A 25400-nucleotide genomic window follows, 5' to 3' on the forward strand; every position below is an offset into this window, starting at 1 on the left:
GAAGTATGTCTTCCAAATAAAATACCTTTTCTCTTTCCAGACGGGATTCTTATTCTCATAAAAGATCATTCAAATTTTGTATCTGGTCCTCCAACACAATTTATCAGCAAAGGTTGTGTTGAAGAAACAACAGAAAATTGTTAACACAAAGATTACTTTGAGTTATGATGCCATTGCCCATGTGCCAAGTCAAATCTTGAAATAATCCATGTAAACAGTGAAATTCAGCCCAAGGTACTGAGGATTTGAGGCAACAAATTTGGTAAGTTGCAGGAATCTTTCACATGTCAGAAGCTAGTAGTAGAAACTCCAAAGTCTGGGTAGACTCAGAGTGTTATGTAAATTACAGGTTGTTTATATCACCGGGGAAATGTAAAACATCCAAAATTATACGCTTAATCTTAGTAAAAAATAATCCACTTCAGCTGCTTGTTAGAATCAGCATTTTTCCACCTTATATAACATTTGTAGTCTCTTTATCTCAGGAGTGGGATTCCCTAGTAAAAGTCTGAACTTTCTTGTGGGCATTAGGCATTACTCCCAATCCAGACTGCCTCTCTGTTCAAGAATAATAAAATATTTTAACCTAAATATTTTAATCACAAACAGAAGAATGAAATCTCTCTATACTTAAGTTTACTTCTACTAAAGCCACAACAACACAAAGAAATGAAGTCAAAGACCAATTTATTGGCTGTTCATTTATAAGGAGAGAAACAATGTAGTGTTAGCAATAGTTAATAATCCTTGTCTCTATCACAAATCCCAAACAGTGCATATCCTACAGATGTTTGAGGTGCTGTTTCATAAGGGCTTTCAATTAAACTATATTACCATGAGAATTTCCAATTTAAACCTTAGTCAATTTTTAATTCAATTAAACAACTACTTTAGAGTAATTATTAATTAATATTTAAGAATCAATAACTCAGTTTTTAAAAAATATCTTATTTATTTATTCATGAGAGACAGGGAGAGAGAGAGAGAGAGAGGCAGAGGCACAGGCAGAGGGAGAAGCAGGCTCCATGCAGGGAGCCTGACGTGGGACTCGATCCCGGGACTCCAGGATCCCACCCTGGGTCGAAGGCAGGGCTAAACCACTGAGCCACTCAGGGATCCCCAAAACTCAGTTTCTTTTAAAACTAGATAATGCCTCTTATTAGGTAGAAAATTTGCACTGATTAAATTTCAAATGACGATAATCATTACCCAAAATAATAGTATCAAGTAGAAAGCAAAATAGTTTCTGAGGACTTCACTTGACTCCAATGAGCAACATTCTCCCTTCCAGGTACAGCTACATTTCTCATTTTGGTTTCAGGAGTTTATTTCAAAAGTTTTTATTTCATTAACTATCTCCACTTCCTCACCTTTCTACAAGTGTTAGTGACCAACTACTATTCTCTGCTTGAAGTATTTTTGTTTGCCTTTTCTTTCTCTGGCTTGCTTCTGCTGTTGAAAGTCGGTTACCATGATGTGAGCCACTCTATGAGGGTTTCACTGAGAATGGCCTCTGGCCAAAAGTCCATGCATTATTAAAGCACTCAGTCCAACAATTCTCAGGAATTAAATTCTACCAGCTACATATACGTGAGCTTACAAGTGGATCCATACCATTTGAGTGTTGGGATGAAACTACAGTGCCACTTTGTGAAAGACACAGAATCCATTTAAGCTCTATCTGGGTTCCTATCTCACAGAAACTGTAAGATAACAAACATAACCTTTGTTCATTTTGTTGATGTCCTCATCATACTTCTACATTTTCTACAGAGTATTAATCGCACAGTATCATACTTTTAAGATTGTGTTCCTAAAATTCATCTATTTTAATTTTCTGTGTTATCTTCTGTTCATCTCTACCAGGTGGTATTCTTCTCTGGGCAACTAATCCCTATAGTCCATCAAACTTTGTTTATTCAAATCCTGATTATGTATTCTTCTTTGAAATGGGAGTTAGATGGAAGCCAGAATTTTTCAAAACCTAATGTTGGAAGCCGTATTCCATTACTTTTGCCATAATCTATTCTCCAGTCGCAGATTACTAGCTTTGGTCCATAGTTGAAGAGAAAGGATTGCACTGTAAATACCAGCAGGCAGGAATCATTATGATTTTAGATTTTACCTACTAGAAGCTTCATCATATTAGTTTCAGATTTTTTATTTTAAGAAATAAAATATCACACAGTTGCAGTCATCTACTTTCCCTATCCTGGTGCCATTTCTTTGCGCTCATTCTCCCTTTGTCCTTAGAGGTAAACATTATAGTCAGCTTGATACCTCACATTCATGGTTTTAAAATTATACTATATAGGGATCCCTGGGTGGCACAGCGGTTTGACGCCTGCCTTTGGCCCAGGGCGCGATCCTGGAGACCCAGGATCGAATCCCACGTCGGGCTCCCGGTGCATGGAGCCTGCTTCTCCCACTGCCTATGTCTCTGCCTCTCTCTCTCCCTGTGTGACTATCATAAATAAATAAAAAAAAAATTTTAAAAAAATTATACTATATATACTATAAATTATACTATATATATATATCCATAGATAGTATATATTATATATTTTTTTAAATTTTTACATGTGTGATATATGCAGTATTTTATAACTTTCCTTGTTCTTGAAGCATTATCTTTTGAGGTATATCCATTTTGTTTCTTGATTATATAGTTTACTCACTTTAACCATTTTAATTTTTCAATAAATGAAAAATCACAATTTATGTATCCATTTCCCTTCTGAGAATATCTGAGTTGCCTCCAACTTTTTGCTATTACACATATAAATGCAATGAACATACTTTTATATTTTCTTGTGTATATGTGGTGGAGTTATCATGGTATATACAAGAATAGAATTGCTTTCCCAAATTTCTCTGCAGATCAAATTTTTACATTTTTCAGAAAAATCTTGGTTCTATCTTGGGGTACTTCTGGGATATCACTGAGGAGGAGTGTGATGACTTTCTATTCAGTTTCTGTTAGTTTTCTCATTTTTCACAGGAGCATGTCAATGTCAATTTTACTCTCTATTAAGGCTAAAGGGAATTACCTGACAAAAGCCATATGTCAGGGTATTGTCAGAGAGAACACAGTCAAAGTCACATTTAGCCAAGATCTATTAAATCCTAGGATGAGAAAACAATAATTATGGAGGATTGCTTGGGAAATACTCAGATTCTCTATTTTTCCTGATACTCTAAATATGGATTAAACTAGAGCAATGAAAGATTTAAATTATATCAAACCAGCCCCCAGCCTGGAGAATTTCTACTCAAAGTATGGTTCGCCAACCAGCAGTATCAACATCACCTGGGAGCTTTTAAAATGCAGATTATCTGGCTTTACTCCTGATTTATTGAAAGGGTATCTATTTAACAAGGTTCCCGAGTGATTGTATGTATGTTAAAGACTAAGCAGCACAGCTTTAGATAATTACTTCTCATTTTGTGGTTGATATTTGGGTTTCATCTGCCTATATTAAAGCTAATAAAACACGTTGTGATGTACACAGTAAGAATAATGTTCAGGTCACTGGCCATTACATCAAATAACAAACTCTTAATGAGGAACCTCCAAAAAAATTTGTCTGATCTTAGTGTCAGAAATAGCTATGCTTCTACTGAATAATTATTTCACTTTAATCTTTGAAACACTGGAAAATATGTAATTGACCAGAATTTATTTTTCCTTGGATATCAGTTACCCAAAATGGAGACTAGTTTTCAGCAAGTATGTAGGCACTTACAGTAGATACTTTGAATTAGTCTCAAGCCTGGCTTCATTTTATGTTACAATTTTTGATGTTTTTATCATTTCTGTGTGCTTTAATTCATGTTTTATATTTGTATTTTATGTATTGTGAGTTCTGTTAATTTATACTTGAAACAAAAGAACAAAGGAGTAGAACACTAGTTGGTACCAAATTATAGAAAATGTAAGAGTATCCTATAGTTCTGACCACTCAATATATTCTACTTAGTTGTTGTCCCATAAATAGTGATGCCTAAAGAATGCAAATCCCAATATATCTCTGCCCATTGAAGTTAATATAATAGGAATTTTTTAAAAAACTTTATTTAGTAATCTCTACATCCAATGTGGACTCACATTCATGATCCCTAGATCAAAAGTCAAATCTCCTTCTCATTGAGCCAACCAGGTGCCCCAAGGCTTTTTTTTTTTTTTTTTTTAGGAGCAGTTTTATACTTACAACAAAATCACAAAATCGAGAGAAAGGTAGAGACTTTTCATAAAACTTCACCCCACACATGCATATTTTGCCCGAATAGCAACATCACTCACCAGGATGGTAACTTTTTTATAACTAAAGATAAATATAATTTGTCATATCATGACCCGCTCAAAATCCATTATTTACATTAGAGTCCACTTTTGGTGTTATACATTTTGTGGGCTTAAACAAATGTTTAATGACTTATATCCATCATTATGATATTCCATGTATTTTCATGGCCCTAAAAATCCTCTCTGCTTTATCTATTCTTCTCTTCCTCAACCCTCATCACTGGCCCTGATCTTTTTACTGTCTTCATCATTTTTTTTCCAGAATGTTAAATAGTTGGGATCATACAATATGTGTCTTTTCAGATTGGCTTCTTTCACTTGGTAATAAACATTTAAGGTTTTTCGATATCTTTTCATAGCTTAATCACTCAGTTCTTTTTAGTGCTGAATAATATTCCGTTGTCTGGATATATCATAGTTTTTTTTGTTTTTTTTTTTTATCCATTCGCCTTCTGAAGGACATCTTGATTATGCCCAAGATTCAGGAATTATGAATAATACTGCTATAAACATCTATGTGCAGGCTTTTATGTAGGCATACATTTTCAGTTCCTTTAGATAAATACCAAGAAGTAACAATTGAAGTAGAATCATATGGTAAGAGTAGGCCTCATTTTGTAAGAAACCACCAAACCGCCTTTCAAAGTGGCTATAAAATTTTGTATTCCTACCAGCAATCAATGAGCATTCTTGTTCCACATTCTCTCCAGCATTTGGTATTGATGGTGTTCTGTATTTTGGCCATTATAAAAGGTATGTACTGGTATCTTGTTTTGATTTTCATTTCCTGATGACAGGTGATGTAGTCCATCTTTTCATATGATTATTTGTCATCTGTGTATCTTCTTTGGTGAAGTGTCTGTTAAGGACTTTGGCTCATTTTTAAAATTAGGTTGTTTGTTTTCTTGTGTTAAGTTTTAAGAGTTCCTTGTATATTTTGATAACAGTCCTTTATCAGATGTGTCTTTAGCAAATCTTTTTCCCCAGTTCTCTTGATAATGTTTTTCACAGAACATATTATGGGAATTTTTAAATTACACTAAGCATTCGAAAAAATAAACCATTTTTAGGGAGCTAATACTATGCTTAAATAAAATTTAAATACCAACTCTATGAGATAATGTTCACAATGCAACAACTGGTATAATCAGGAGACACAAGTTTGCCTGTGCTTGGCACAACAACCTCATATGACATTTCTGGGATATTTGCAAATAGTTTAGTTCTTGCAAAACGTTTCTTTGAATGTTTAATCCTTCATCAATCATAATTAAAATGTAGCCCAGTGTATTGGACTTAAAATCAGTAGATATATGAATAAAAAATTGCCTGCTTATTGGCAGCATGACCTTGTTAAAGATGTTTATCTCCTTCTGAGTTTCCATTTACAGAGAAGACAGTAAGAATCCATTTCACATATTTGTTGAGAGAATTATTGAGGTAAGCTCTACAAAAGAGCCTGGCACAGACCCTGGTGATAATCCGTTGTTAGTGATTTTCTCTGACTGTTAACTAACCTTGTATTATTTTGTTGATGAACTCAAAAGGAGAGTTAACATCTAGAAAATGTTCAAACCTAAATATTAATAGCTATTCAGTAGTCCTTACTTTAACTGATATCTTAGTATTGGAAATTTACATTATTTATTTTCCACTCAGAAATAATGCTGCATGTACACTTTCCCAAGGACCTGGCAGCCATTCCTTTGAAATGCAATTATTAAGATAAAAAGGCCCCCTATCTCCCAGTCTCTATAGGAGGATAAGAGACTAATTTAAGTAAGCATCAATTAATACTTGCACATGGCTAAAGGAAAGCAGAACATACCACCTAAAGGTATGCCACTTTGATATATTGATAATTTTGAAATAAAGTTATTTAAAAAGCAGCTGATGAAAGAAGGATACTCCAACCCTCTTTTGTCCTCCTGAAAGCAGGAAACCAATCTCCCATGTAAAAAGCATCCTCCCATACCAGGGGAGTAGAAGACACACTTCCCACCAGAAATAAGGAATTTAAGGCCAAGAAGATTGTATAAACAAAACTTGTTATGTCTTCACTAATTTACTACCTACCTCAAGCCCAAACTCCTTTATATTGTTAATTCTTCACAAATTTATTGCTTTCTTGTCTAAAAGATTTAAAAGCTGCCTGCTTTGGTCACTTCCTGTATGTATGAAATTGTTTTTCACCTGATAATCTGTGTTTATGTCAATTTAATTATTAGGCCAGCCAAAGAATCTGAAGGAAACAAAGGAAAAATCTTTCCACCCCTACATCCCTTCATCACATTCACCAACCTCTCCTTTAATGTCCTCCACTTTTCTAGATTTTAAAAACTCTGCCATTTGCTGTTTTAAGGGAGTTGACTTTAACTTCTCTCCTCTGTTGCAATAGTCTTGACCCCAATTACAACAGCCTTAAAAAAAAGTGTTCATTGCACATTTAATGCAACAGATTCAGTTTTCCTTTGCCACTTACCATCTTGTTTGAAGGCATCTGAGGAATGATAAAGATTGATAGGGGAATAATAATGTTGAGCTGCACCTCGCCAGCTTGGTGAAGAAACACTTAGTGTTCCTAATGAAGGATTGCTATATCGTGGTCTGTTCTTTGAACCAAAGAGGGATGAAGATGAACTCTTTTTAATTCTTAGCAAAGCAGCAAATGAAGTAGAGAAATTAGGAAGAGCTCCAGAATATTCTGTAAAAGAAAAACAATAATAAAAAATGAATTCTGAGGAGGCTTTTCTTTTTTTCCTTTAAAAATTATTTTTTCTGAAGATATTATTAAAGACTTTCCTTAAAGTTGCTACCAAATGCAAACTAGAGTGGTAAAATAAAATAAAATAAAATAAAACACATTACTTTTATATCTTAAAAATATTTTCTGGAAATTTTGCTAATTTCAATGTTGGGTTTCTGGAAGAGAGAAAGAGAAAAAAAAGTCATGAAAGAAAAAAGAAAAGAGAAGTAAAGAAAGGAAAGGAACAGAAAAGAGAAAGGAAGACAAAAAAAGGGAAAAAGGAAGAAAGATACCCCAAATTTAAAATCTTTACTTCCTTTGTAAGGAATATTTGGGAATTAACATTTTTGTCTTATTAAAATATCCATTTACATACGTTAGATTGGTTTCTTATTTATTACTAAAAAATGGGAAAAAGGAAAAAAATACTCGTATTCTCAAATACATCTTTTCATTATAGATTGAATCTTCGTGACTAAAATGTATTACTTAGTAGGAAATGTATCTAATGCAGCATGTATTTTGACTAGACTGTAAGTTATTCCCATGTTTTTGAAAAGCAGTCAAATTCACAATGGAAAATAAACAATTTTGGATAAAATTAGTTTTGTAGATTTTGTTATATAACTTGATTTTTTTTATATAACTTGATATTGTCAAGGGTGGCACTGTTATGCAATTTATGCATTTATTGATTATAGAGGAATGTTTTGACCATATTGTTTTTTAATTCCTCTATAGGAAGTTTTTCATTAGGAAAGATGCATAAATACCCAAAAGAGAATACATTAACTCTTTTCTGTCCTTAGGAGAGGGTCAGGTTAGTGTATAGATCAAATGTTCAAAAGTACAAACTAATTATGAGGAATTCTAGGAATTGAAATTTTTTCTATGTCAAATATCAATTGAATTTGATGATTTATTGAGCTTGGAAATGTTTTTTTAAATCACACATTTTTGTTCAGGGTATCTGGCATTTGAACTTAATGGATATTAACCTAACTTGACAAAAGATAATTTATCTTTGTGAGTAAGCTTTCTAATAATTAATATTATTTAGAATCATTATACTGCCTCTTAGAAATATTTTTGAATGCAAGAATCATTTCTGTGATTTGAAAATAACACTTTAGTAGGTGTTAAACATTGAATTAAGTATAACACTTTCTGTTTTGTGAAACTGTAAATATGATTTCTCTGAAACTTGAAAAAGTGTGTTTTTAGATGTTCAATTTCAATGTTCTCCACATTTAAATTGAGTATAATATGTGTAATCCAAGCCTATCAGGAGCTGATAAGAGATTCATGTCCTTTAGTCCTTGTGTTCAACTACAAGTATAGTGAAGGTGGATCAATTTTAACTGAAAATAGCTAACCTCTCCTGGGCAAACTATATGAGAACAGATTATGAGTAGATATAAAACCTCCTTTAAATGCAAGTTTTGGCACTAGAATTGTAAGGAATTGAAAAGAGAATGAATTTTCTTTTAAGGTTATTTGTAGTTGTGATCTCTGAACCTATTTGTTTCTTAGTGTGATCTGTTACTCTGTGTTTTAGCTGCCTACCCTGCTCATATATAGAAAGAAAAAAAAACAATACCATGCTAGTGTTAAAAATTAAAATGGAGTATGAGAATGTGGTTTATGGTTTTTAAAGCTAGAAAAGGATGATCAGTGGAAAACTGGAAGGGCCATAATAAGGCTTAAAAAAACAGGATCATCATTGAGGTAGTGAATCATATATGTATATATGATTATTACATATATATAATTTTCTAATATATATTAACAAAATACATACTAAGTGCTACAGTAACTGGTTTATAGCACTCCATATCAATAGAGATGAGCCAAATGCTAATTTGGCTGTGTGCTCCATACCAGGGCTTCATTTGTTATATAATCAGTTGCATCTGTTGCAGTGGAGATTCCTTTTTCAGCAATTAAAGTGAACCCAAAGCTATTACTAGAAATTTGACAATTTATTCATTCATTCATGTATTCAGCAAACATGCAATGAGAACTCAGTAGGGGCTAAATGCTGGATACAAAGGTGAACAAGATATTGCACCAGGTGTCAAGGAGCTTGTGATACAGTGACAAAGATGGAACTATAAGAGAACTTTAATCCAATGTAATATAAAAGTAAATGCAAGAAATCAGAGGCTTCCTCTGAAGGGTAAGTACTCTTCTCATCTAGTCTAAAGCCATCAGAAAATGTTCTCAAGATGAATTCTATCTAATCTGAGTCCTGAAAGACCATTAGAGATTAGTTTAGCAAAGCTCTAAGTAGGGAAGGAAAGAAACCCGAGACAAAGGAAAGACAATATATGAATACTTAGAAAAGAGAGGCAGCAGGGTGTGCTTTTTAGATTAAAATAATCAGGAGACCAGAGTGTGAGGGAGAGAAGTGAGAGGACAAGTAAGGCTGGATAGATAAGGCAAGACTGATGATGAAATGCCTAGTATGCCATACTAAAATGATAGGATTCTTAAAGGAAAGCAATATAAATTTTAGGAAGATCTCTCTGTCTGCAGTGTCATTTGGAACAAAACAAAAGGGAAAAAAAGACATATCATGATCCTAAAGCTGTAATAAAGGCAAAGATTAGTCAGGAATGAAGAGGTGATATAACGTGGGTGGGGATAAATTCATTAAGATTACTGATTGATTAAATTGGAGGCTAGAAAGGGAAAATGAGAATTTAGGGAGACTCTGTGCTACTAGACAATGGATAAAGATGCAGGGAAAGGCATGTTCTTAAAGTGAAAGCTCATGAATTCAGTTTGGGGCAAGTGGAAAAGTACTTCTTAGGGCATTAATTTTGATCAGAAAATTTTGTAATCATAAGGGAGATACAGGCTAATGAGATATTATTAAATGGTAACCAAATAGATGGTTATTAAACTTTGAGAATAGATTAGCTTGCCAAGGAAATACAAGTAGGGTGTTGAAAATGGAACCCTGAGAAGCACTGGCATTTCAGAGAACAGCAAAGGTAGTGGAACCTATAAAAGGATGGGGAAAAGCAGGAAAGTGTGAAGTTACTAAAAAAAGGAAAGAGTCTTTCATTGTCGATGAAAGAGCAGTTGACAGTGTTGAAGAGCAGTATGGGAAGGCTGGCCCAGCCAAGAAGGGGTGCCCCATAGCAGCGAGGCTGCCTTACTGCTCTACATACAATGCACAGTGAATGTGAAGGTGTGGTCAGATCTAGGAGGTGAAGAGAACCTTCCGAGCTCTGCAAGAGTCTAGAACCCCTCCGTTGCCAATTCCATTGTATTAGACATATAGACCGTGGCCTTAGCCTGTGACCTACAATAGTCTCTTGGTCTGAGTGTAAATAACCATCAATTCAGTGAAGTCTCCTTCTCTTGGGGGCATTTCTAACTCTTCTACCTGGTGCCCTCCTAGCTGTTCCACCTCCTTTTCTGAGATCTCTAATTTCTCCAGTCTTCAGCCCACAGTTCTGGGGATCCTCAGCTCTGGAAACTAGATACACTTCTATAAATAAATGGGAAAATGAGGTTTACATCCTAAGACTTTGCTTAACCTCCAACTTTGGGGGAAGGAATTGGTTTAACACACACAGGGTGAGGGTGAAAAATACTGCATCACCTTCCTCAGTTTAAATTTAGGTATTTGCATTTCTGTCCTTCACATCTTATTGTTTACCTCTTTCTCAGATCTCAACCTCTTCAAGATTTACAAACTACGGATTTAATACCCTTTCACCACCCTACAGTCCTCTTGCTCCTCAACCACCTCCCACCTCCCTATCCAGTTTAGAGTTTACAGTTCGTTACTTTAGTTACTTCCTTCACTGTACCTTCACTCACACTGACCCTTACCTTCTCTCATTTTCACAGACTAAACTCTCTGTTTACTTCAAATCCACCATCAACGTGCTGTGTTCATGAGTGCAGCCTGGAAGAGGCACAAAGTCATGCCTAAAGGTCACAGTTCATGATATTAATTACGAGTGAGTTTTTCAATTTCCCAGCAATACTACCACATTTCCCTAGTCTGTTTACTATTCCATCCCACTGGATGGAATAATTTACATCTTATCCTTTGTCCCCTAGCTCCGCACCTTCTTGGCCTTTCTAATTATCGTGTTCATATTTAATTGAGAAAATACAAACAATCATAAGAGTAGGTCCCTCACATGCACTCCCACCTGTATTACATTCATATATTCTACCTTGCTTTTACTGAGTTGCTGTGAATAAATTGTCTGTGCATATATTAAAAGCCAACTCCTTTACTTGTGTGCACTGACTTTCATTCTATCCCATTTTGATGGCTCAAGGATGTCTTTCTAGAAAACTCCCTCTGTCTCTCCTTCAGCACCAATTTTTGTGTCCCTATTCAATTATTCCCATAACTATAAAAAAATTGACCTAACCTTCTAAAAAATTTAAACTTACCACTCCTTCCACTGATTTTCCCTTCTAGCCAGACATTTTGAAGAGAGCTGTCAGTGGTCACTGTGTTCATTTCCTCTCTTGCCATTCTCCCTTAAGCCTATTGCCAGCAGTCTTCCTTATAATACTCTGCAATAATGACTCTCTTCCAGGTGAACAATGACCAGGCCATTGCTAAATTTAAAGGTAGGTTTTCACCTATGAGCGGCATTCAATGTGATTAACCATTCTTTTTATTCAAGCATTTTCCTCATGTGATTCCAGTATACTACAATTTCATGTTTTTATTCCTATTTCACTAGCTACTCCTTATCTCTTTTGCTAGTTCTTTTTTGTCTTTTCAGCTTCTAAATATTGATGTATTCTAGAAAAAAAATATATTCTCCATTTAAACTGACTCGTGATGGCAACAGTTTTTTTTTTTAAGTTTCTTTACCTTTCCTTTTAATTTTCCTTTCAAGAAACTCTAGGTTTCTCTCTCTCTCTCACTCTCTTTTCTCCTTTTTCTTCATTATATGCATCATAGTTCTTAGTTTTATAAATTTTTAGAATAATTTTGTTTATTTAGTGTTCCTCTCTTAATACCTCACCATTTTGTAATCCTCTACCAATACTCCCAGACTAAATTCCATGAAGCCAGGAACCATCTATGGTTAACTCACAACTATATTCGTGATCTTATTCATAAACATTGACTCCATCCCAGACAAATTCCACCTTGTTCTGGTCTCAGTTACTTGGACCCAGCTTCAAGTCTTTGATATTCCAGTGCTCTTTCTTATGCTAATTATAACTTCTACTTGCAGTCAACAGCTCTTTACTCTCTGTGCTTCTGCCTCAGCTCCTAAACATTTCTTGACCTCTGTCAATGAAAGGCATCTTCTGAGATAATTTGGTAAATCTTATTCAGGATTCAGAACCAGTTTTTAGTCATCACTTCAAGAACTGTCATTTAAGAAGTAGGATCATAAAAAAAGAGAAGAAAGGGAGAAATAAGAGCATAGGTCGGGCCTCAGATTTTAAAGGGGTTCAGTGAAATGTAAACACTAAGTGACACTCTATGGGGCTCTAAGCTGGCTTCCTACTACACAGAAGCCCTTAGTGTCTTTCAGCTAACTTAAACATACACCTCATTTTCTCCCTAATTCTCTCCTTTCTCATTCAACATTCATTGATTTTTTTCAACAACTCTTCATTGAAATTCTACCATGTGCTAGGGACTGGGGATACAGATGTGAGTAAATACGAGCATTAGTAGAGGATTATAAATTGGTAAAATATTAGCAAAGGAACATTAAATAAAATTATTCTAAAACTATATAAAATAAGTTATTATATATAATTATATATAATAAATATATAATGAAAAAAGGAAAAAAAAAAAGAAAAGAAAAAACAGAGTGCTTTGAGGGGATTCCTGACAACATCTATCTTTCTTACTTTTGCCATCATGACTCAGGTCCTGGCAATGAAATATTTTCTCTTGGCTCTGGTGTGTACATCTTCCTCCTACATCTTGGCCACTCATTTAATTGACTGAGAATTTTGGATAAGAGCAGCTTTGTCAGTAAACCTGTTTGCAAAATAGACTCCAAAGTTAGATTGGGTGTATTTAAATCTGTACTCTACCTCAGAGTAGATCTGTGGCTTTGAACAAAATATGAATCACTCTATGCCTCAGATTCCTTGCCTTTAGAATGGAGATAACACTGTCATTTGCCTTGTAGGTTGTTGTAGTGATCAAATAAAGTAGTACACACAAAGCAGTTAGAAATTTGCCTGGTTCATAGTAAAGACTCAATAAATGATAACTATATTATTTTTATTATCTGCACTTATTACCTCTGGTGGTCATAATTGAATATATTCGGCTTATGCCTTCCAGATTTGATTGGGATATAAATGCCAAATTTTAATATTCATTTTACTTTGTGGAATTTAAAGAGAGGCAAATGGAAGAGGGATAATTACAATTTTATTTTCCAGACAGATGTATTCCCATGAGTAAATTCTTAAGAAAGAAATTTTAGCCACTAATAGGAATTATGAATCTATAGAAAATTTGTTGTCTATATATTGTTGTATTTCTACCGACTAACACAAGACCTATGCATCTTGTCTCCATCTTCCTGTCCAGGGTTTGGAAGGAAAAGTGACTCATAATTCTTTGTTAGAGAAATCTTCATTACTTGCTCAAACTTTTAATGAATATTTATGCTGAAGATGTCAGCAGTATCTAGTTATACGTTAATCATTTTTCCTTCTATTTTTTCACCGTTCATAGATCAGACCTTAGGGAATATGCATTACAGTTATTTCTAAAGTGGTCTGGAGATCTGGTTATAGAACTCAATTAACCCGGTACTCTCACACCATGAAATTCCAGCTGGAAGTTGGGTAGGAGTAAATATTAATGCCTTCATTAAATATTTCCTAATCAAATGACCCTGGGACCACTGAACCTATATTATTTAATAAAATTGTAGTCTATTAAGTCAGAACGACATTGCCACCACTTGCAGTCTTGGAATTAATAGCATTGTTTCCCTATTACCTAAAAGTCACGTTATAGATATTATTGCCATTGAATGTAAATAATATTCATGAGATAATGGATTAGAATTGGTAAAACTAGAATTTTTATGACAATGTTTATGAATAAGTAGGATAAAAAATGTCAATATGAGAAAGGATACATTTAAAATGTAGAATCCCCCCCCCAAAAAAAAATAAAATAAAATGTAGAATCCCTTAGTATATTTGAAATTTCCTGAGTTTTCTGATACCAAGTCAACTTCAGAATTGTATCTCTGTCCTCACGTGTGAAAAACATGTTTATAATGAACTTTAAAGCTCTTAAAATATTGATGATAAATTAGAACATCACTATTGTATTCTGTATTTAAATCCATTCCTGTCATTTCCCCACACAATGGCATTAATATTTACAGCCAAATAAGTCTAAGCCATACCAAAAATTCATGAAATGACAAGTTTTTGAAGAAATCGTTTCTTTCCAATAGTTCATTTGATTTTAGACATTTATTTAAGATCATATAATAATAAGTAAATAAACTTTGAATCAAATGATATGTGATGCTCTGAAGAATATAAAGCTTAATCATGCATCAGTGGAGAAAATAGTGACACCATATATTGATGTCCCAATGTCCAGAAAAGACAGGAATCATACAATATCCAAGCCTGCAGTGTGACTTAATTTGGCATCAAAGTCAGCATAAAGAAATTTGATATCTGACCATTTTCAGGGTAATTGCTAAGGCCATCCTCTCCCGGGTTGAGAATTAGCGTTTACTGTGCAACTTTAGCCTGCTACTGTCTGATGAAGCTTGCAAGGATGGATGTAACACCTCAGTGAAGCCAGTCATGTGAAGCATATTTAGAAATGGTTAATAATTTATAAATGATGTGCTTCATTTAAATTTGGTAGTGTGCACCTATGGCAGAGGAGAGTTTGGGACAGCCAGAGTCAGATTTACTCTATGTCATAGCTCAGCACTTTCTTCAAGGACTGTATTATGTGTAAACTTTATAGTGTTTTAGTTGGAGAAGTGAGAAAAGATATTCAGGAGATTAAATTCATCATTTTCAAAATGCCAAAGTCAGTCATCTAAACTGTAGTACTTATAAGGAAAAAAAAATAACAGCATTGCATTTCTAGTGTTCTTTGTATAAGGTTGAAAAATAGACATAGAGTAAAAAGAAACATAGCTCTAAATTATTTCTACCACTCCTATTAAGATACAGTATTTATATTTGAAGTCATAATGATTTAATATTTGGAAAACTTTATCTTTTCTCAATCATAGATACTTAGTTGTATGCATACATAGACCATGAAAGTTTCTACATCTTAGTCTGGATATTATATATGCTTCTATTGAATGAGAAGAGACAGATCTCACAATTTTTTCTGATTTGTGTGCTTTTTACTATTGTTGCAAGTTAAAATAATCTATAATACTTAGATATTATCTCTTTAAACTATCAAAAACCTAAAATGCAACTGCATTAAATTTATATTTCCTTCATAATATGCCTGTTGTTTTCTAATCACTGAGGAAATTAGTAAGGGCAGGAGCTAGTTGTGAAATATAACTAAATTAATTTAGTGATTAAAGAATTCCCTCTTGTTTTGGATAATTTAAGTTTTCAGTGAAGTTTTAAGTCTGCAATGATCATATTAGCTTTTATCTTCTTAGTCTCTGTGCGTTTAAGACAGATTAGATAGTATTTGATAATAAATCAAATAAAGTTAACATTATTTAGCAATAAAGCTTTTGATTAAAAATAATTAAATAAAATGCATTCCCTCTCCCCCCAATTATAGGAAATATTTTTTGGGAAAGTTATGTTTTCCTTATATGTAGATAAAAAGCAGATTTTTTTTCATTATGCTCAGTGCTTCCAGTACTGTAGTGTCTATACTAGAATCTATAAATCTGTAGAATGTAGACGTGCTCAGGCAATTGTGAATTTAGAAATGAAATTCAAGATGGCCAGTTGCATTAATGAAATTTTAGATATCTAAGAATTATCTTGATGTGTGTGGGCTACATAGACATACATAAAAGAATACAGGATTTAACATTCATTCAATATACAGAAAATGATCAATTATTATGTATCCCAAATGGAAAGTTAACCAAGGAAACACAAAAAAGGAATAAAACAAAAATTTTTTGCCTTAAAACATACTTAGAAACTAAGAAAAGAATAATGTTAACTTCAGGGAAATCACTTTATAGTCATAGAATTTGAAGAGAGCTCAATCTGATACTGGTAGCCTCTCAAATAAAGATATATAGTGACAGTTTTAAAGAAATGATCTTCACTGCCTTTAGCATTTTTTTCAAATAGGGGATATGTGAGAAGTTATTTTCATACTTGCATAGGTAAGAGGGTACAATGCCGCCACCCTCACCCCACCCCCATTAAGAAAATAAGTGTTTCTCTCAGGCCTAATGGAATCCTCACTCCACATGGGCAGTATCTTAGGCAGATGTATGTCTATAAGGAAGGTGGTAGGTTCCAAGCAACCTGGCACCTTCTCGCTTGGGTGGGTGTATTGGCTCTTGCTTTGTGTGGCTGCTCTCAGCAAGTCAATTTCTGTATATTTCACCATTAAAGAAATCTCTACACTCATTTTCTTTAGCTGTTGGTTGTTCCAGTAGTCACGTCTCTTTGGGATGACCAGGCCACAGACCACACTATTCAAAGAGAGTATGAAGTAGGAGCATAATGTAATTATTGTACATTCTAACTTGCTGGGGAACATCTAGAAAGAAACGATTGAGAGCAATCAAATAGAACATAACATTGGACATGAAATTTGAATTGAGCTTTGTTCATATTTCAGAAACGAAAAATAAACATTTAAAATGTGTTTATGACTTTTTATTTTGCTACTTTAGCACATAAAGTTGCTTAAGAATTAGTTCGATGAGTGTTAGTTTTTGGAGTCCTCAAATGACAAAGTTTTCTTCAAATGGCAACTTTTCTTCAAAGGCAGTCCTATGACTTTGACCTTACTAACTAGATGCTAGCGAGGCACATACTAGAAAAAATCAGAAACTATGCAACTAAGCAATTTCTTCAAAGAAGATATCAAAAATAATTTTTTCAATGACATTTTAGCAAAGTTAGGTGATTTCTCATTTAACAGAAGAAATACCTGCAAATAATTTAAATTTTCTCAGCTACTGTGATTGTAGTATTCTAGCCTAAACTGACAGCTAATTTGGCCCAGTTAGTTAGTTAAATAAAGATAAAGACATCAAGCAGGCTAAAATGTTGCATCCTGATTTAGAATGTCATTCTCACCCTCAGGGCCTCCACATCTGCCTCATCTGTAGTACTTAATATCTAACAAACTCAATTTCCAGAAAGCAACTCCCAACTGTGAAAGTGTTATTTCTCAGACACTTACAGATCACAAATTCTAGATTCCAACTCAAAGACTTACTTATGTATGAATTAAGTTTCAAGGGAATAGACATCTGGTACTTTGCTAAATCTGTGGGAGTGTTTTAGCTCAGCTGCCTTTTATTCATGTTGTTCTTTTCTTCAGAGTCAGAGAGATCCTTCTCTTAATCTTTTCCCTTATGAAGTAAAAGATGGGGTTCAGATTCAAAAGGAATTGTGATACCTTAAATTTCCCATAAATTCTAAACCTTCTGATTATAAAACTAATATATCCTCACATTAGAATCAAAATAATCTCTAGACTTAAAATCCAGAGATAGCACCTTTGTAAAACAATCTCTGATATTTTCTATTTCATATGTAGACAGATATATCAACAGAGACATATGTAGATTTAGTTTGTTTTGTTTGAAGGAAACTGGAACAGGTTTATAGATGCAATTTTCTCATTTTTATTTAATATTATGTTGTGATTATTTAATCCTTTCCCAAATGTTATTCAAATATATTTTATTGGCTACATAACATTCCAGTGATGTGTTTTGTAATTTATTTAACCATGTTCATGTGATCAGATTAATTTTTATGTTTTATATGATGATGCAGGAGTATCCTTGTACATAAATTTTTATATTTATAGCTAATAATTCCCTTCAATGAGCATCATAGAGGTGGAATTTCTAAGTCTGAAAGTAGCTTTCGATAATTTTTTTCTAAGAATTTTGATTTAATTATACTCTTGTTAGCATCATAAGGGATCAATAATTTTTTAACATTTCATTATGACATATTGTATACCATTTTATTAGATGGTTGCTAATGTGAATTATCCTAAAAGTATAGCAAAACCCTAATTCATCATTGCTTAGGTTTGCATTTTGATTATTAGTCAGATACATTTTCTATATACATATTTCCTCATTGAATTACATATAAAATAGGTTTTCTTTTTTTCCCTATTCAATTGTGATTTCTGTTCCTTGGTTCTTAAAATAATTTGGTATGACCATTAATGATTGTATTTCCTGCAATGCTGATTTTAATTTGATGATAGTATACTATAGAAAGAAGATTTACGTTTTTATGTAGGTAAATTTATTGATCATTTTCTTTCTTATTTATTTCCATTGATTTTTGAACTTCTTTTTTTTAATAATTAATTTATTTTTTATTGGTGTTCAATTTGCCAACATACAGAATAACACCCAGTGCTCGTCCCGTCAAGTGCCCCCCTCTGTGCCCGTCACCCATTCACCCCCACCCCCGCCCTCCTCCCCTTCCACCACCCCTAGTTCGTTTCCCAGAGTTAGGAGTTTAAATAGTATTCAAAAAATTTTCCCTTCCTCTGAAAAAATAATAAATAAAATTTACATCCATAAAAGTAATATGACTTTCCATTTAAATTAGCATTTGAAAGTGGCAACAGAGAAAAATAGATATATGTATTATTTTAGGTTCAATATGACTAATATTTCTAAATCTAGAATCTTAAAGTAATTATAAGTAAATTAAAAAATAGAAGTTCATTGGATAAAGAAGATGTGGTTTATTATGTATCCAATGAACTTCTTTTTTTTAATGTATCCAATGAACTTCTTTTTTTAATGTATCCAAGTGAACTTTTTTTTTAATGTATCCAATGAGCCTTTTTTTAAATTTACTTATAATTACTTTAAGATTCTAGATTTAGAAATATTAGTCATATTCAACCTAAAACAATACATATATCTATTTTTCTCTGTTGCCACTTTCAAATGCTAATTTAAATGGAAAGTCATATTACTCTTATTGATGTAAATTTTATTTATTATTTTTTCAGCTGAAGGGAAAATTTTTTGAATACTATTTAAAATTCAAAATATTCTTAGAATATCTAAAAGGTTATACCAGTTTCTTTTGTTCTTAGGTGCAAAATTGCCTAAGGTTTAGAGAATGATTAGCTATGGAAGGGAGAAAGTCGGTAAATATTTAATCTAAATTAATAAAAAATGCATGTAAGCCAAACCCACAGACCAGTAAATGCTACTAAACTTCTGCTAAAAAGAGCCTTTTAAGACTAATGTGGCTCCATTTGTTCAATGGTAAAGGCAGATCTGCTTTATAAAACAATGCTTGGGAATCTGTATTGTTAGTGACATCATAGGTTGTCAAAATATTTCTTTTGTAAATTTTATTTGAGATTGTCAGTAAGCCCATTTAACATCTTATTGCTGAACACACTTTATTGTGGCTTCAAGTTTTAATTTCATGACAATGCAAAAAATTCTGACTTTTTAGGTAACATTTTTCTTCCTTTTTTTAAATGACAGTTGGTCAGCGGCTAAGGCTTAATGACATTTATCAGCTGCCTAATTAAAATGTAGACACTTTTATAATAATTGCAAATGTGACCTTCATTTGTGTATTTTTGCTATCTAGCACGTTCAGCCAAATGTCAGAAAGAACCCAAATCCATTCCTTTCCATAATGTTTAATTATATCATATTGAGAGTGTTCATTTTTCAGTTACTCTGATTTATGAAATCACACTACTTCCCTGGAGAGTGGGTAGCTGTAGTTCCAATATCCTAATGAGCAGTGATTGTAAGCCTGTGTCTACAAGCTGCCAAAACAAGTAGCCAAAAAATGAAAATCCATTCAATTAACAAGTTGGTTTGTCTTCATGATGCCAAACAATAGCTATGATTTGTTTTTCTCTGTACAACTAAGGGATTCACAGACTTGTGATAGATTGTTTCAGCTTTCTGATCTTTCCTGGTATCTTCAGGTCTTTACATCAGATTGCCAGGGTGAAATCACCTCTTGGATTTTCCAACAGGTAAAATTTGTAGCCTCCCATTACTTTCCAAGTTCTACCTTCACCATACCCAGAAGCACTGGCCTAGTTAACTCTGTCTTCTAAATTCTCTCCAGATCCTTCCAGCTCATGATCCACAATTTCAAGAAAGTAATATTTATAGCATAGAAATCTGATTATGGTGGATGTCCGCCCAAAATACTTCAATCACTCCTTTCAAACTTTATGGTCAAACAAACTTTTCTTCTGAGGGACAAGGCCATTCTTACCTATTTGTATGAATTTAATGTCTTCTTCCTATCTTTTTTTCTCTAAATTTTAAGCAATTAATAATGAATAGTGACAGTTTCTCAATTCGATCAGTCCATGTTTCCTTTTCAGCCTTTCAGTTCTTACTATTTCCCTAATCTTGTTATGTGTTAACTAGAAAGCAGTGAATATTTTATGAAAATGTAATGTGGGGGGTGTTCCATTTATATATAAGTAATCACTTCTATTAATAGAACTAAAGATTTATAAACCATTTAATCTTAATTTATAAAAATTCCAATTCAAAGACATAAATCAAACATTTAATATATAAATTTATTTTTATTATGATTTTTAAAATATATTAAATAATCTTCCATTAGGAGATTTTATCTATATTAGATAACCATTGTAGTGTTGATGTAAAGAACTTTATTCTCTTAAAAAAAAAACTTTGGGTATAGTTTTACAAAGTAAACATAAAATTAAATCTATCAAAGTATCAAAATGTGTACTTTGTTAGGAGTTTATTGTCACCTTGAAAATATAAGTGTCTTCATGTAATGTAAATATTTGGATGAAGCATTGAACTGGGAGAATTGCTTTGGTAGGTTTGAATTTGGAGTTTAAAATGCGTTTTTAGGAATACCTGGGTGACTCAGCTGTTGAGCATGTGCCTCAGCCCAGGTCGTGATCCTGTAGTCCTGGGATCAAGTCCTACATCAGGCTCCCTGCATGGAGCCTGCTTCTCCCTCTGCCTATGTCTCTGCCTCTCCCTGTGTGTCTCTCATGAATAAATAAATAAAATCATTTAAAAATATAAAATGCATTTTTAAAGAGCAGTATAGTTTGGGGGCATTTCTGGTTATTTTTTTTTAGTCAAATGTTTTCTCTTGTTTACTATTATGAAATTTTTGTAGTGAAATATAAAGATTTCAAATCCCAGCTAAGAGTTTACTCAGTTTCTCATTTGATCAGGAAACATGCTACAGTGTAATTGAGAAACTCTCATGATCGGACCTAGTAGGTGGAAGACAATAGATTAAGAAAATAACAATTCAAAAAATATTTGATATTTCAAATTCTGAAAAAAATACAACATGAAGTAAAATGATAAGAACTTTGTCAAATCTGGAAGTTTTTGGAAACAAAGGAAGGTAAGTATTGATTATCTAATTGCCCATTATTTCATACTTTATTGACAGTCCGTTTTTCAGTGTGCTATATTTTTGATTTACACTACTGCATCAAAAATTTTTCTTAATGACTTAATTTCCAACTCCCCAAAGCTGTTTTCCTGAAGTTTAAATCCTAACTGTCATTCATTACCTGCCTGACATTGTGTAAATTACTGAATCTAATCCTCTGTTAAATCAGGATAATATTAATGACTTCACAATGGCTACTCTGAAGATTGAGATATGTATGAATTGTCAAGAACATTGTACAAAATAGGAAATCTACAAGTTATTTCATAAGCATTATTTTTACTTCCTTACAAACAGGAAGTTACAAATTGTATCATGATAATTATTCTTCCTATTGTTATTAAACCCAATAGTACTATAACAGCTTGGAATTAAAATCAAAGTGATATGCATCTACAGTTTTTTCAAAGAAATGTGGAATTATTTTTGATATTTTTGCTCCTATATTTTTGCTTTCTTAGGATGATATAGTCTCAGGTTAACTAGCTTTATTTCAGGGAGATGTTAGATTTTATATCATAATGTTAAAGAAAAGGTTCAGGAAGAAAACATTAAGCCACTAGATTGGGGAGGGGCAGGCTTTACATTGAATCTTTTGGTCAATAAGTGACCTAATATTTATATCATTCAAAGATCTCCAGTGATAAATCTGAAATGGAGTTCCCTTAATAAAACTGTTCCCCCACCTGAAAGAATAGGTTTTTTAGAACTGAAAGATAAAAAAAATACACATGCCAGAATTGAAATTATTTTCTGTCCCTATTGAGGAGAAATTTAATCTGGCCAAGAAGTGGTTGAATAAAATTTTTAATAACTGTGTTTTGTAGTGATAGTTATTATATGCATTTTCTCATAGGAGTCCTTAGCAGAATCTGCATAAATGGTAGACTTCTCATGTACTACAGTAATGTAAAAAGTTGAATTATTCCCCCACAGGGTTTACTATGATGCCTTGTATATGGTCAGTATTGCATAAGTATTGTTGAATAGAAAACCTAAAAGTTAAAAGAATGATATTTTCTATAATTTCTCATTACAAAAGGGAATAATATAAATAATAATCTGCTATGAGTTATACAATAAATTAAAGAAATATTCCTACAGCTGTACCAGAATTTATATATCCAAGCAAGTCACATCTTTTAAAGTGTTCACTTCTCTTAATATTACTGGCTTTTATTGCCAGAAACAGTTTTTAAACATCTATTTTGAAATGGCCTCCATAGCCTTATGAATTTATGTCTATGCATTATTAAAAGAAGCTTTATTTATGATAATAAAATGCAATGAAACTAGATGGATAGAGATTATTCATTAAAGAAGAAATTCAAAGAGAAATATACTGAGGTTAGGAGAACTGAAAATAAATTATACCAGGGGAAACTATATAAACCTTCTATATCATAGAGCTATAGAAAGACAGCCTGGAGGAACTGGAAAAGAGACCCTGGGAGAGAAAACAAGACAGAGTTAAGGAAGATTCTGATCATGGAAGTGAGAGGAACTGGGAACACAGAAGGAGTTTAACCAATTTAAGATACTGGTAAAGGCTGTATAATTTAGACACCCATACCTCACTGCCCCAGCATTATAATCAAGAAATCATATTAGTATGAAGTAAATAGTACTTGGAATAGGATCTGCATATGGTCTAGTTACCTCCACATTATGGCCAAAGATTGGGGAGAAATTCCTTTGAATTCAAGCCTTATAGGATGAGGTCATGAGTGAGAATTTGAGTTAAATATTAAAGGCTTAAATAAGTATGGCACATATCTGATCTGTTGTTGGCTTTTTGTTGTTGTTGTTTTGTTTTATTTTGTTTCTTGGCTCTGGTCAAAGTTAGTGGGAGACAAATCATGTATTTGTATTTCTGCACTATCTTGACTTATACTTGGTAATGTATTTTTCTTCTTCATAAGAAAGTGGAATTGCAAATTATTGTAAAGCATGTCATTTTTTTTTTTCCTTTAGCTTGGTACTAATTAAAATTCCTGAATTAGAAGAGTTGACTCAATGCCATAATGTGGTCTTTCTTTTTTTTTTCAGGTGCAAATTCAAAATTTTGTCTTAGATAAATGTCTTTGCCTGAAATAAGTGTCTCTTCCTGAGAAGATATTTTAGTTTATATAATGTGTTTAACTGTCAAATATTATTCAGGAATAAAATAGATTGTAAATTGCCTGAGGCCATCTCTTTTCACTGTCTTCAGGGCAAGATTTCACATAGATTTGGTGCTCAATAGCTATATCTTTTTAATGGGTATTGGCTTTAAGATATGTATCTAGGCATTGAAGTTAAAAAAATAGATGGCATTTAAAACTTGTAAAATAACTATTATTTCCATAAGTTTTTTGCATATTTGACATAATGCACCATTTGTTTTAAGATGTAATTGTAATATTTGTACCTTAATAAAAAGCTTTTTAAGAAGGAGAAATGAAAAAAAATCTCCTCCCATACCAAGTGACACTATTGAAGTCAGCATCAGTCTTTATAAATATCTTCTTTAACCCCTTGTCATTATACAAGTCCTTAATACATGTATTTTGCACTGCCTTATATTATAGTGAATATATATACATGTTAACCCTCTCCTGTCCCCATTTGCATTATCCTGCAAGCACATTGACTTGGAGCACGAACGGAGCTCATAGACGGCACCCAGGAGATTCACAATAAACTTTCATGGGTTTCCACTAATCAGCATACTTTCAGCATTCAAGAACATGACATATCTATACACAACTGAAAATACTAAATACCTGTGTTAGTGTGTCCTTGGCTTATATAAAAACTTGTTGTATGGAAGTTTTGAATCACTATATTATACACATGTAACTAATATATTGTATGATATACAACTGATGAACTATTGAACTCTACATCTGAAACTAATGGTGTACTAAATGTTGATTAATTGAATTTAAATAAAAAAAGAAAAAATATTATACTGCATGCTAACTAACTGGAATTTAAGTAAAAACTTAACAAAACAAAATAAAACATAACCCTAATAAAAGCTACGTATGTGCCCTAGTTTCATCTCTCCTCAAATACATGTAATGCATAATATTTACAGAAGATTTTAGAAAGCTCTCAGGGTTCTCTCCCTGAAAGTTATGAATAGATCCAGGTTAAGAACTTGCATACAGAATGCTGGAAAACTTAGAAACAATCTGCATATTAATTGATAGGCAAATCAGTTTTTATTTTTTTTTAATTTTTTTTTAATTTTTATTTATTTATGATAGGCACACAGTGAGAGAGAGAGAGGCAGAGACACAGGCAGAGGGAGAAGGAGGCTCCATGCCGGGAGCCCGACGTGGGATTCGATCCCGGTTCTCCAGTATCGCGCCCTGGGCCAAAGGCAGGCGCCAAACCGCTGCGCCACCCAGGGATCCCGCAAATCAGTTTTTAAATAACTTTCTTCTCAGAAAACATGTCTAAGGAAGAATATGTGCCTGTTAGCTTGGTAGTATTGTCAAATATGTTCACACATATATTTGAAATGTCATGGAATGATAGCAGTTTTTCATTTGCCTCTAAAAAACCCATATGAATATTGATTTTAAAAGGATAATGATTGTAGCCAGGGAAGAAATATAGAAAAATAATGAGACATAGAGTGAAGAACAATTATAAATGCACTTACAAAAGAAGAGAGACTGTGTTACATCAAATAAAAATCAGAGATTGTTTATTCCTTTAGGATGGTAATCA

At 33.0% G+C, this 25400-nt stretch overlaps 1 protein-coding gene and 1 long non-coding RNA gene across 3 annotated transcripts in view; one reads left to right on the plus strand and one right to left on the minus strand.

Moving 5' to 3' along the window:
• Positions 1-25400, minus strand: part of CNTN5 (contactin 5) — a 1277333-nt gene that overhangs the window by 496035 nt on the left and 755898 nt on the right. For both annotated transcript variants that reach the window (XM_038568215.1, XM_038568216.1), the window contains one exon: positions 6789-7010. In XM_038568215.1, the coding sequence (XP_038424143.1) occupies positions 6789-7010 (222 nt within the window). The remainder of the gene's footprint in view (positions 1-6788; positions 7011-25400) is intronic.
• Positions 10345-24151, plus strand: LOC102154291. Its single transcript, XR_005375408.1, has 5 exons — positions 10345-10688; positions 10920-11032; positions 11630-11663; positions 21448-21626; positions 23727-24151. It is a non-coding gene; the product is annotated as an uncharacterized LOC102154291 (long non-coding RNA).

The sequence above is a fragment of the Canis lupus genome, chromosome 21, assembly GCF_011100685.1.
Source record: "Canis lupus familiaris isolate Mischka breed German Shepherd chromosome 21, alternate assembly UU_Cfam_GSD_1.0, whole genome shotgun sequence".
Taxonomy (NCBI): Eukaryota; Metazoa; Chordata; class Mammalia; order Carnivora; family Canidae; genus Canis; species Canis lupus.